The 14,636-nt window shown below is 40.9% G+C and overlaps 1 protein-coding gene across 2 annotated transcripts in view; it reads left to right on the top strand.

The window, feature by feature from the left end:
- The window catches only part of LOC124163372 (nascent polypeptide-associated complex subunit alpha, muscle-specific form-like), a 385,994-nt gene that overhangs the window by 354,601 nt on the left and 16,757 nt on the right, over nt 1-14,636 (top strand). For both annotated transcript variants that reach the window (XM_046540246.1, XM_046540247.1), the window contains exons 2-3: nt 11,179-12,714; nt 13,661-13,959. In XM_046540246.1, coding sequence (XP_046396202.1) covers nt 11,205-12,714; nt 13,661-13,959 — 1,809 coding nt within the window. In that variant the 5' untranslated portion in view covers nt 11,179-11,204. The remainder of the gene's footprint in view (nt 1-11,178; nt 12,715-13,660; nt 13,960-14,636) is intronic.

Below are 14,636 nucleotides of genomic sequence, written 5' to 3'. Positions count from 1 at the left end.
TCCGTTCAATCTAGTTACCTTCCCCCCTCTCCCTCCAAGCCTGGTATAATTGATAATTAGTATTATTATTACTTGTCCTCTTCTATTCTTTACCTTGTTTAATAACTTTTTATGATATTTCATGGAATTTAGGTCAATAAAAACCAAGTTATAGCCAACGTTTCGATTTATTTAAAATCATCCTCGGGGCTATGAAATAGAAAACATGAACAATATAAAATACAAAGATGAACAACATAAAACGATTTACAATATTTTTACATAAAAATGTTACGATCGCGTTTTTTTATACAGTAATATAATTTAAAGTATACACAATTATATATAAGAACAGAATAGAATACACAAAAAAATTGACATACCTTTTAACTTCGCACATATGAGGATGGGGATGTTGTATTTGATTAATCTTTTTTGTTTAGTAAATTTGGAGCATGTGAAAATACAGCGTTGTTTTTGTGAGGTATAGAATGTATAAGTTTTTTTGGAAAATGATTTTTCTTCAGAATATCCTCGATTATTTTAAGGTTTTTTCGTGAAATATGTTATCGCTCAAATTCAGAGCTCTAAATTTTAGTGCAAGTGCCACATTTATTTTATGTTTAAGAAGGTGATGTGATTGGAAATTTAGAAATCTGTCCAATTTGTGTGGTTTCTTCCACCAATCTACCTTAGTGACACAACATCTATAAATATGTGCGAAGTTAAGAGGTATGTCAAAATTTTTTGTGTATTCTATTCTGTTCTTATATATAATTGTGTATACTTTAAATTATATTACTGTATAAAAAACGCGATCGTAACATTTTTATGTAAAAATATTGTATATCGTTTTCTGTTGTTCATCTTTGTATTTTATATTGTTCATGTTTTCTATTTCATAGCCTTGAGGATGATTTTAAATAAATCGAAACGTTGGCTATAATTTGGTTTTTATTGACCTAAATTCCATGAAATATCATAAAAAGGTATAATTGATGTGATGGTCCGCCGTAGAGTTTACCTGATGATGACGTCTTACGTTGAAACCATGGTCGTGTAAATATGTGAATAAATATTTTATGTGAAGGCGCAAATTTTCTTCTTTTCCATTCTTCTTATTGTAAGTGTTCATAAAGAAGAAATAGAGTATTAATTGGCACTTGGATGACTTTAAAAGTTTTTTTCCATGTATGGACAAATTAATTTAATCGTTATTAAAGTTAAGGACTTGGTTAACTGTTAGCAAACCCTACTGGCGCTATCGGGTTCGAATCCCGTCAAGTTTAATGATTACGTCGCTTGAAATATAACTATTGGTGCGTGTAATTTCGTAACAGAGTGCGTTTCCGCGGACAGTCTTTAATATTTTTACTCCAACCGAAGAAAAAAATATAATTTTAATAATATTTATTTTCGTAAACCTGTTATTAGGATAGTTCCACCTCATTCCGCTTAGGATTCTGATTACGATAATTTTTCATTTATACTGCGATCATGATAATAATTCAATAGAGTATTAATTGGCACTTGGATGACTTTAAAAGTTTTTCCATGTATGGACAAATTAATTTAATCGTTATTAAAGTTAAGGACTTGGTTAACTGTTAGCAAACCTTACTGGCGCTATCGGGTTCGAATCCCGTCAAGTTTAATGATTACCTCGCTTGAAATATAACTATTGGTGCGTGTAATTTCGTAACAGAGTGCGTTTCCGCGGACAGTCTTTAATATTTCTACTCCAACCGAAGAAAAAAATATAATTTTAATAATATTTATTTTCGTAAACCTGTTATTAGGATAGTTCCACCTCAATTCTGCTTACGATTGATCCTTTGTGTCCTAGATTTTGATCGAAATATTGCACAAACCTCAAACTAAATAAGCGAAATAAATCGAATAAAATGTGCAACATATGAGAATTTAAAATTTTGACATATTTCCGCAATAAAACGCGCATAGAATCATAAAAATACCGCATATTGCTCTACTTAAGTGTCACAGATTCATAATTTTTGTCCCATTTCAAATGTATGACTTTGCATCAGGCATTAAAAATGGAGTAAATTGGTTTAATTCCAATTCTTACCATCGTTAACCTATTTTTTCATGCATGTTTAAGTAACGCTAGTAAATTTGTGTCGATTTACATCCGTGTACATATCAATTCCCAACCCTTGATGGGCGTCTCAAAAGGTCAATAATCCGGGAAAGGTCAGAGGATCTCCCACTCCCCACGTGACCCCTTTTTGTTTCCTCAACCCTTGTTTGCGTCCTTCAGGATGCGATAGGGTGAGAGGATCATTCATGTGTTAGGCGTTGGTGGGTGGCAGGGGTTGTGGATCCTTAGAGTGGCGGAGAGAGGCGATTTTCAAGGCGACCAACCCTGTTTCCTTCACACGGTCGATTAAGCTCAGATATTTGTAAATTTTGGATCACCGGCTGAATTGAGCATTATTTTCCCCTGGGGTTATCTCTGATACGCATTCCCTGGCAGTTATATTCTTAGAAGATACTTCTAAGAAGTCACGAAGATTTTATTACTATTTGCGTAATTTTACGCTATTTACGTAATACAATCCGGAATACGTATTACAATTTACGTAATTTTTCATTTATACCGCGATCATGATAATAATTAATCTGGGAAATTAAACCCACATTTTCACTGTTAAGGTATCCCATTTTTTCATGCAAACCTGTGTTTAGTCGTAAGCAAACACATGGAAAATTATAAGAAAAGCGAGTGAAAATCCAATTCCTTTGGTCATTATATGCTGTGCAATCGCAGCGATTAACAAATTAAAATTTTAATTTCATAAATAGTTTTTCAAGGCAAAGAATCACCGATATATGGCACCAGGTGTCAATTGAAATTACGGAATTTTCTGCTTTTGAATAGGTCGATTTGTTAGTTGCGTATTTATCATATTTGAAAATTTATCCGGACTTCTCATTATGAAATAAATAATTTCTTCCAATTACGTATATTGTTCTGAAAAGATTAAGCTTCCTTTCTAATTTCACTGTTGGTCAATATTTTGTGAAATAACTTCCGAGAGACTAGATTATCATATCTTACATATGTGCTGGATAAATAAAATAACGATTTGCATCAATGAACAAGAGGCTACTGCGGAGGGGGAAAGGAATCACAAGGCATATTTACCGTGCCAACAAAGGTGGCCAGTTGTTTGATTCGGGCCTATTCATCCAAAGTGATTCTGGAGAGATCGATCGTGGCCAAACGCAATTAAGGATAAAATTTCTATTCGATTTGGTCGTTCAGGTGCTCCATTGGATGGTTGCGAAGTGTATATTTAAGCCCTGTTTTTCCATAAGTGAAACCTCTCACCACCGAACAATTTGAAGAAATGGAGGCCGATTTGTGACCGCTGAATAAATGTAAGAGAGGTATTTTAGGAATTAGTTACAAAAATATGAGCCATTGATTAATTTTCTCCCTTAATCTGAAAAGATTCTCCAGTTAGAGACTAAAATTTTAATTTCGTGTTTAAATACGATTTCCAGGGTAATGAATTAAGCAATGAGGGTTGCATCACGTGGAGAGGCGACTCTGGATTTCATTTTTTTATCGCGAGCTTTTAATAACGCTCTTAAGATAACACTTAGGACTTAGAGTTTCCAGATTAGAAGTGGGAAATTCTGGAACTATATTGAGAAGTTTTTTTTGTGGAAGTATGGCTCTGGGGTTGGTCGCTTTAAATATTGGCCATTTTCCGAAATCTTACGACCGCTGGTCGTTGAAAAGAGGTAGTATTTACGAGTAAGTAGCTTGCACAGGAGGGAGGGAGGGAGGGTAGCTTACAAAGGGCTTTGCCGCTGAATATAGGTGTTTGCTTGGGAAGATTTCACTTTAAGTAAATGGAGACCCTGCCCAAATTATGTTGGTAAAAAGCTGCCGTAACGGCAGCGAAGTCTAATTTGGGTTCACCGTATCACTGCTGTCCACATATTGCATTCTGTCATTGGTTCCAAGTGCGTATTTTACGTCTTCATCGGACAAACATTGGCCCTGATTAAATACTGTGCCCGATTCAGGGGACAGGTGTGAAATGGTTGGTACGAAGTTATCGTTTTTCTCTACCCTCTCAAATACTTCTCGGCATTATTTCCAAATAGGTCTTCGGATAGAATAAATTCTTCCTGTGAATTCTGGTTATGAAATTTGAATTAAATGAATTCACCGATGCCAGACTATTTTTAGCGGGCAAGTTAAGAGATGGGGAGAATGAAGTCAGGAAGGTAGGTCGTACAGCGAAATTTAATGAGGTTCAAAAAACAACAAATACGAAAACTTCCTCACTCGTTCACCCACTCATCTAGCAGATTTTCCTTAAGGGACATATTTCCTAGGTCTCAGGAATAGTGTTTAAATGTTATAAATAAAATTCAAAATATAAAATAATTAAAGTTTTATTTCGGTATTTTTATTGGTATGAATGGTAATGGTAATCCAGGTCAAGCTGATATATTTGTTAATTCTTTCTAAGAATATATATATATATATGTACTATACTAATCGTTGTTCTTCAGAGCCCAGCTTTTCTGTAAGAAAATGAAAAATCCCCGGTTTGAGAGAAAAGAATATACCTACCATTTCCTTCGACCTTTTGTACCTTCCTTTCTCAGGTACTTTTTTGCTCTGAAGAGAGAAGAATAATTGATAATCTTATAAGAAATCGCACGTTATTTTTCCAATATATAGAATGTATAATCCTACATTAATTCTCCAGCCTATAATCATCTTCCATGCTCATTACTTACCCGCTTGTTGAGAAGGAAAAATTAAAATTTACTACCCGAGGAGAAATAAACTATGATTTGGTTTTTATAATCATTGTGTAATTTTTTTATGATTAGTGTCTTCCATTTTTTATATCTTACGCTGATCTTTTTGAAGTTATAGAATCGCAGACAGAACTAAACCCTGCGATATACTTCCACGGATCTCCTCTAGCGATCAAAATAAAGTATACTTTCGTATTTTCTTCGAGGTTATTATTTTTATTATTTCGCTTATCGCTCTGGGCGTTAGCTCATCTTGGCTCGCGAGTTCCAGGAATCCGCACCATTGTCCCCCGGAGTGGGCGGGTTAATCTCGTGGCGGCGCCACTATCCACCACCAGAGTGCGTTGCGCGCGCTTAAAATTACGCGAAAATCGGCGCGGCTCGATAGTCAAGTTGCACGCGATGTGAAATCACCAGATCACTCCAATCGGCCATCTCAGCACTCCCGAGGTGATATAATCTCTGGTTCACGGACGGCGCGTATCATCCTAAAAATAACACCGTTCATGGGTGGTAAGTCTGGATTTCAAAAACACCTAAAAGATTGCCCTGACGTCAGAGTGTGCGAAAGTCACACGTATGTGGCTTAGTTCGAGGTGATAGATAAAAATCTCTTAATAAAGATAATTTTACTGGCATGAGGTTCGTAGAATAAGTGATTGAGAATTTTTAAACAAAATGGCAACATTTTCTTTGTTTAGATATAAATCCAGTCAATTGCTTATAAGTTATTATCTCCGGGGGCGAGATCAATGAATAATCAGTGGTTGGAATTTTTTAATTATTGAAGTATTCTACCGATTATGGGAGTTTTGCATTGAGTATTTACGAGGTTTTCGAAGTGTCCCTTTCATTCTATCTAACAATGCTATTCTCTTTCTTTCTCTCCCTCGTTTATCTAACATTCTCCCCTCTAACACTGTTTTCAACGCTCCTCCCCGCTTACACTCGCCCCATTCATACCTTCTGTCTCCTCCGTATCTCATCTTGAAGCTGCCTCGCCTCACCCACCATGTCCAGCACTTCATCGTTCTTCCCCATTCTTCTCCGGAGCCACATCTCGAACGTCTCCAATCTTCTCTCGTCCTATTTATTAAGTGTAGGTACACATGTTTCCGCACCGTAAAGCGCTACACTCCAGATTAGACTCTTCACCAGACTATAGGGTGGTTTCCTATTATTTTTCATTGCCTAAATCTAAAGATTATAACTTCTGGAGTACGTATTTCACGCTTTTAGATTTTTAAATGACGATATCTATTTTTCGCGATTAAATGAAAAGTGAAAAATTTCAAGCGCGCGAAAACGCGACGCGTAAACGGAATGATGGGAAAAAGTCCGTGCGACGCATTTCTGGTTCCCCCTCCCGCCTTGTAGGTGACCTTGATCGAGGCTCTGAGCGCTGATAGGACGCAGGATGCTAGCGGGTAGCTGAGTACCTTGCTGGCTGGTAGCGCTTGGCTTAAAAAAGGTTTATTAATGCCTTATCAAACGAAGAAAACTTTCCGACCTTAGCCAGTTTTAATAAGTGATTATTAAGACATGTTTCCCTGAGCTCTGTGCCTCATGCATGCATTGGTAACCTCAGACGATGTATAACTCCTATCCTCTCGTGTAGAAACTAGGTCCCTGTGACGTCACCTGGAGTGGAATCGCATGGGCGCCAATCTGGCATTTTTCAAATGGGGATAAAATTTGACCCTTGCCATTCGTCTAAACCGGTATTTCAGAAACCAAATAATTTGTGTATTATGAATACACTAATGGTGGGTAACGAATCGCAATCAATGCCTTTCGTTTTCTTTGATGAAGGAAACTACCCTATTCTTTAAACTCATTCATAATAATCCTCTCATTACCTCCCTCCTGTTCATGAACGAATGATTGGGTTAAGTTATTTTTATATTAAAATCTCACAATAATTTTTATTTAAAACAAATGTTGTAATAAGATGTAACTTTAGTATTAATAGAAGTTGAGGAAGTTTCGCTATTGATCCTCCTGTCGTCTTCACGCCGAATGTGCTTCGATAGCTCTAAGCGGCGGTTGTTACCTAAAATGCCCAGAATTTCCGCATCACGGGGAGGGAGCAACCCCCTTAAATATGCACCTGAATCATAGGTAAAAATCACACATTTTTTCGCATAATTTTGTTCACAGTAATCTTTTAGGTATTGAATTTACAGTGAAAAAATTTATACCCACAAATCTTCATCATCAAAGAGTTGTTTTTTTTCTAGAATGCCTTTTATTTTTTTCGCAATCGTGTCATTCCTTTAATTCACCCCATTCGCTTCCGAGGTCATTAAAAAATGAGATTCAGCTTCCTTTCACCGGCTCATGGCCTCCTTTGAGAGGTGAGGTTTTTGAAATTATTGTTCGCGTGCGTCTAAATTCGGAACCATTGTCGCACGACGCTCGAAGTAAAAATAAAAAAAAGAACACTTGAAGCACGCGTCCCGGAATCATTCCCCAGCTTTTGTGAGGCGTGTCGTATCTCTGCCGCGTGACTGCACGCGCGCCCTCTGCCGCGGATCCGTCGACCGCTGAAGTGGGACTTGCCACGCGGCGGATAAGGTTCCATTGGAGAGAAGTGTTCCTTTGTGGCTGAAGAGCCGACTCTCTCCCCATTTCTCTCTTACTTTAACACTGCCGGTATTATTCCACACCAGTGCGAGTGGAAGAATTGGTGTGAACATGCCTTTCATCCAAGTCAGGGTCTCCAAGATTTTCAGCCATAGGGTCGTATTAGCCCAAGACTAAAGGCCTGTTTACACGATACATTAACACGTACGAGTTAATGTACGTTTGCGTGAATGATTTTTGTGGACCGGAACGGAACATGTACGAATGCATGAACCAAATTAGAACAGGTTCTATTTTCTGTGCATGCATTTGCACAAGTTGGGTGGTTACACGGTGCATTTTGGCGTTCATTCTCGCGTTCATACATTTAGACTTTAACCCGTACGTGTTAATGTACCGTGTAAACAGGCCTTAACACTACACCTGCCTCAGAGTCACGTGGTAACTAAACCTTCGTCATTTTGATGACACTATTTTTTACCTTCCAATGAGGTTATTTTTGTGTTTTAAACCAATTAACTTAAAGTTTTACTATTTTCGTTGTATATTTTAAAGTTTAAGTGTTTCATTGAATATATTTTTTAATAATTCTTTTTGCTATGTTTTACAGCAAAGATTTTGATGTATGGTGCTGGGAGAAAATATTTAAAATACGTAATTTTTTTATTTAAAATGCAATTTCCAAAATTTTAATTTGGCGCGTCGTAAAAATTACGACGGTTTAGTGACCCTGGGTTAACTACACGGTTATGACCAAAGAATTGTACAGTTTTGAGCATGGTTTAAACGAAAAAATAATTACTTTCAGTTTAACGGATCGGTCAATTTCGGGTGATGCCGAGAGAGCCTCAGCCACTCATTTTAACAAATCTGGTATTTTATGAAATTTAAACACGTACTTATGAAATCATGCAACTATCGAATTTCCTCATCACCCTCCATAACGCTACGTTGAAGCAGTGCTAATGTGAATGATACACCAAAATTTCATTTTCCAAATTTACTTTCATGATACATACATTTATACTAGCGGACCAATGTATACAGGCTTTTCATATAAGAGTAGTGCGGTTTTGAGCATGGTTTTATTGTAAGGAGAATTACGTACAGTTTATATTTTTTATGTTACGACTTTGTCATCCCTAACAGTGTTTTTTACATAATGCATTTCAATATATTATGTATCATTATTCGCTTGGTAAGAGAAAATTCCAGCGTCGACATTAGCCAGTTCCTAACAAAAGGCTCCAAGGGGATCACGGCTTAACTTCCCATTCAACGGACGGAGTGCTACACTTAAAGCGTCCTCCTCAAGGAACTCTAGCATATATTATGCAGCCTCTGAAAAATCTCTGCCACCAAATCCCTAAAGTGCTACCTCGCCTTGCTTTAACGATATAAAACATTTTCTGTAATTAAGATTAATTTTATGGCAGCAACCGCTATTTATCTTGTCGTCGTTTAAGACGAATGATAACTCAACCAAACTAAATCAGCATCTGGTATTAAATTTCTACTTCAAGAGTATTTCCTGAACTCGATTCCAGATTGATTTTTTTTGTCATCTCCACCATTTCCTTGACTACGGATGCAATTGACACTTCTTTAGTACTCATTATCGACGTTTGCTACGCCGATGCATTCGATACGTGCATCTAATTGTAAGCATTTAGATAATTCTTTATCTTATTGATCACTTTTGGAGTTAAATTTTCTTTGATGATGACATACTAGTTCAAAGCAAATTTTACCCTCTTGCTTCTTTTATTTAATTTGAATCAAAGCTACATTTTATCCTTTGCTGAGGATACAAATAAAAACTTGATTAGATTTACGTGGAGTTGCGCAAGTACGCGTTTTTTTTGTGCGGAAAGCGTTTTAATATACCGGCAGAGGTTTTATACATTTTAGGTCAGAATCCATTTAATGTAAACCATACATGGATGTGAATTTTATTTCTGGCTTGTATCTCGTTTTCTTACCCTAAGTAAATATCTTAGTTCCGTGGCCTAACCCTCCCCATTCGCCTTTTGAGAAGGCTCCCCGAAGTGGACACATGTTTTTTTAGGGCCATAACTCCATTAAATGCCACGTAATTGACCATTTTCATGAGCCAAGAATCGGGCTATTCCGTCGAAAACGTCCGACAGTGAATCTGCTGGGTGTATCGGATATAAAAGTCATGAGTTAATATTTATTTAGGACTAGGGAACATGACCAGAGGCCGTCACCAGCGCCTTAATCCACTTGTTGATCAACAATTAAAAATCTCGGATAACCCAACTCAAGTGGGGTCAGATGTTTGAGGCTATTATTTTTCGCAAACTGAATGGAGTCATTAAGTGGGTTTTGAAACTGCGTTGCCTCAGGAACATTATATTCAGCTAATAACACGTCCGAATCTTTCCTAATTTTAGCTCTTGATCAGATAACTCACAATTTTGAATTGAGCAGACTATATAAAGCGTTAGCTTCAGTAATATTTTTCCGTTTAATCTTATGAAATAACGAGTATGACTTTTTCTTAACTGGCTATGGCCTTTTCGAGACTGGCTTCTGCATAGCATGCTGACTTTCCATAATTTATGAATGAAATATTCTAAGAAATTTGATTCAAAATGATGCTAAGCATTGTTATTTCAGTACAAAACCTAGATAGAATGGTGTGGAGAAATGCTTCCTTATTGTTAGAACAAAGAACAATAGCATTTCTGTATCTTATCTCATGCATAGCGACAAGCTCTCTTCTCTCTCTTTAACTGAAAAATATCAATACTGGGGTAATGTTGACGACAATTTTAATGATAATAATAATAATACGGTCTGCATTTATGAACTTTTCTTTAATTTAAACTATCGCAGAAAATAATTTTCGTGCATGTCATTTAGAATAAGTTACAAGAAGCGAACCCCAAAGCAAAGTTCTCATTTTTGTCATCTGTAGCACGATCACGCAATCTGTTTACCCCTTTCGACGAGATGGGGTCATGTCTCAACCTGCTTAAGAATAAAGCAACGCTTCGTTGAACGTCAAAGGAAGCAAATTGTGTGTACTCAATGGCGCCGTTTTTTCCCACGTGCCGTTCTTATAACGGAAAGTGATATGGCTTTATGCCTCTTTCACAAGTTGCTTTCCAAAACGGAGGAGAGAGGTTTTATAACCAGGTTGAGAGGACGGTAAAGTCATGTTTGCAAAGTAATTAAATACCCTGGAACTGTATTATATCGAGTGAACGGGGCACTAGTTACGTCTCTAAAAGTTACAGGACCTTTGTTATCCGAATGAATCGTCACAAAAGGTTTATACTTCATAATTTGTCACCTGAAATAAATCTGTACATATATGGCACAGAAACGAATGCCTGTCGTAACAATGCTGGTAAAGGTGCATTTACAATTTCGATAGGACAAAGTGCTCAATAATTTAATTTGCATTGTTCGCGGCAGATAATTGTTTCGATGAAATATTGTCATTGATTATAAATAAGAGTTATTATTATCATTGAACGTCTATATCCATCAATTAATCGTTTGGGTCTACAACTCCACCATTTCACCGTGATACATAATTATTTAATTGAGTTAATTGGTTTAACTGCCTATAGATTAAGGTAAATGATTTGTAATTATACAGTTAGAAGATTATAAAATTAAGTTTTTATGTAAAATAATATGTGCCTACACGAATCAACTTCCGAGCAAACCAAATATACTTTCTGAATAATTGTGGTGAGAAATACGTGCACCTTCTTTGTTTCTCCTACAAACCTTTGTAACATGTTCGATATTTTCTGCTTGCAGGTCCTGCCAATCGGCGGTCCACTCCCATGATCTCAGCCACAGCGAGTCAAGAGGGGCCTGCTGTGCCCCACCGGCCTCCGCCCCCTTCCCAGCCGCCCCGGGCCTTGCCCCCCTCGCCCCACCACGCCCTCTCGCCTCACCACGCCCTCCTCGGACCCTCCGCACCCTCCACCATGGCTCAGCTCCCTCCCCTCCCGCTGCCGCTCCCCCTCCCGCACCCTCTCTACCCGCACCACCAGCTCGCTCCTCCCCCGCACCCCTACCTGCACCCCCATCACCACCACCATCACCACCACTCCCAGTATGCAGCCGCCGCAGCCATGATAGCCTTCGAGCAGCACCGACACTCGAGCCACCACCTGGCCCAGCACCACCTGGGGACCCCCATTTCGGGTGCCTCCGGTCCGCCCCCGGGGACAGGGAGGTCGCCCTCCCCGCCCCGCTTCCTCCGCCCCCACCCGCCGTCCAGGCCCATGCCCAACCACGTGGTCCCGCCGGCGGTGCCAGCTTACAATGGTGTCCGGAGCCCGGAAGCCGCAGAGGCCGGTCCCGGGGGTGAGGAGAGGCTCAAGGAGGGGGCGGAGGCGGTGGACTCGGCCCCCGCCGCGGAGGAGGATGGAGCGGAGGCGGTGAACCTGGTCCACAAGCGATCGGGACACCAGGAGGAAGTTTCCAGTACCAAAAGGTCGCGTATGGTCATTAATGGTAGCCTGGGTGGCAGGGCGGGAGCCCTCGGGGGCTTTGCCCCGCACACTATATACCAGCCGACGGGTCCCATTTACTTCTCCCAAGACGCATCGCCACCCTCTGCCCCCCTAATGGCCCCAGCACCATACTCACCAACCGCCACGTCGTCTGCCACGGTACCGGCATCGTCCCCGTACTCCCTCCACAGTTCACCCCAGAAGCACCCGTCTCACCTCGTGGGGCACCCGTACGGTCCGCCCCACGACCAGCTTCCGCCTCCCTCCTCCGCCCCTATCGCCCCCACGTTCACCTCCCCCGCCCTGACCGTGGGGCCCATCACCACCCCCGTCACCTCCACATTCCCCTCGTACGATCCCTTCTACCCCACGTCGCCCGTGAAGCCGGGCCAGTCCGTCCTGAGGAGGCCGTCCCTGCCGCCCCCAGCCACCGTCGCCCCCCGGCTGTCGGCGGCCCACTTCCCGCCTCCGCTGCCCCCGGCTGCGCCGGCCCCCGCCCTCTCTCCGCCCCAACACCCGTCCCAGGCGACGGCCTTCAAGGTGCCCTCCGGGAAGGAGGGTTCGCTGAAGCACCGCCTGCTGCTCACGAGGTCGGAGCAGAACGGCGGTGCGGAGCCGCCCAGATCCCCGTCCGCCAGCAAGGGTTCGCCTCCCTCCACCGGAGTGAAGCGGAGGAAGGGGTCGGGGTCGAAGGCGCCCTCGTCCGGGCTCAATCCGTCTACCTCGTCTTCGTCCTCCTCTTCGACGCCGTCGCCTCCCGGGGCGCCCAGAGGACAGCAGTCAATGGGACAGGCGTTAAAGTCTCCGGCTGCCGTGACACCGGGTGCACAAGGCAAGTGTCCACACAACCGCTCCGCATTCAGCCTCCACACAAGATTATGATTTCAATACAGTCATTCTGCAACTCGTCTACAACCTCGGTGGTGACTCAAATTTTGCGTGAATAACGCAAAAGCTCTATAGTCCCCCCTGAAAGGTTTAGATGGTCTTTCCGCGCCATAAAAATAAAAAAATCTTACATTAAATTATATCAACGTAATAATGCATATTCCTACCCCAATTACCAACATCATTACTGATTTTTCAAGAGCTGTTTGCTGTTCATTGCTTCCACACCGTCTTCCTAAGATCTCCTATTTCATACAAAATTTAAAATCAAGAGTCACATCGCTCTGTGATCCCTCATATCCTGTTTCCATTAACATTGGTGGCTCAACACCCGCGAAATGATTTCGGTGGAATATCGTGGAAACGGCTACTACGGTAACATATCTTACTATCTCTGAATTAACCATATAAGCCTATGTAAGTACTATGGTTACTTTAAGGATTATATACAAATAGTATGTTCGTTTCAATTTCCATATTAGATGACCATCAATTCATGATATAATCGTTAAAATATTCCTCCTCTCTTATTTCATTGATGACTTCATTCATGAAGGAACTGTAGACTACGCAAGGCAAGAAAAAAATCTTGTAAAACTCCTTTCAGTATTGTTGCTTCTTCGCAGCTAGGCCCCAATTTAATCACAGTTCCTTGCTTTTCGTATACATTTATTACTTTTCGGTCTGCTGTGGAACATTCCATTTTTTAGGAATTGAAAGTGTGGTGGATTATTCCACCTCCACAAAAACGATGAATTTAATTTTGTTTTCTATTCCGTACCCCCATACCCATTCATGAACCCCCCCAAAATTTTATTTTTATTCTATCTCTATAGTCTTTTATCATCCACGGAAGACTAATATTCGCGTCATTTCGTGCAATCCAACAGCTTCGCCTCAACAGCAGCAGATTCAGGCGTTGAAGTCTCCGTCGGTGGGCACCCCTCCGTCTCCCTCCTCAACGCGAACGCCCCTCGAGGAGTGCTTCTCCAAGGGTTCGCTCATCCAGCTGCGCGGCGGCAAGGTAGTGCGCGTGGAGGAGCTGCGCACCGAGGACTTTGTGCGCTGCGCCGAGGGCAGCGAGGCCATCCGGCTTGACCCTTCGACCGTGGTGGCGCTCGAGGAGAGGCCCGAAGACGGCACGGCGAGGCTCACCCTGGCCTACGGCAGCGACAAGCAGAGGTCACAGGTGAGTTTTACTGTGCGACTCGAACCACTCAAACATACAGCGTGTCCCATTTATCTTGACCACCCGAAATAACTTTTTGTCTAGATGCAAATTCAAAAATGTGTCAAGCAAATGTCCATTAGCCGTCAGGGGACATTAATCAGCATGACTGCCTTCCTTGTAGCTTTGTTATTTACAAAGATATGAGCAGCGGTATGTCTTTTTTAAATGGCACCCTATATTTTTTATTCGGCAATTCAACGGGCGATGGTTGACTGAATGACTGGTGTGCATTTGACTATGTTTTCATTTGTTCACGGTCAAAGTCAGTAAGTGGAGTAGTTCCAATACTCGCGTACCTGCACTAAGTCAATTATTTTTCATTACACTGTGTTTATGTTAATGGTCCACTGTGCTACATTTCTGAATAAGTCTTTAGGAGAGGAATTGACCTGACGCAGACCCAAGTATGTAGACGAGCCAAGGGGACTGCATTGAGAAGGTCCAATTCCTCCCCATATAAGGCTGATTTCTGTTGTCTCTTCGGTCGCATTTTAATCGGTTTTCATAAATATCCACGGCAAGACGATGAGTGCTATGCGATCCACTTTTTTCCAATATTCTGCCGTATTATGTTTGCAATTGCAAGGAATAGCATTGGAAAGTTATAAATTTGATAGATCACTTCGTCATGTATA

This window comes from Ischnura elegans, chromosome 8, assembly GCF_921293095.1.
Source record: "Ischnura elegans chromosome 8, ioIscEleg1.1, whole genome shotgun sequence".
NCBI classification, from domain to species: domain Eukaryota; kingdom Metazoa; phylum Arthropoda; class Insecta; order Odonata; family Coenagrionidae; genus Ischnura; species Ischnura elegans.
Note: the sequence above shows the minus strand (reverse complement) of the source record. Positions and strands in the feature narration are given on the sequence as shown.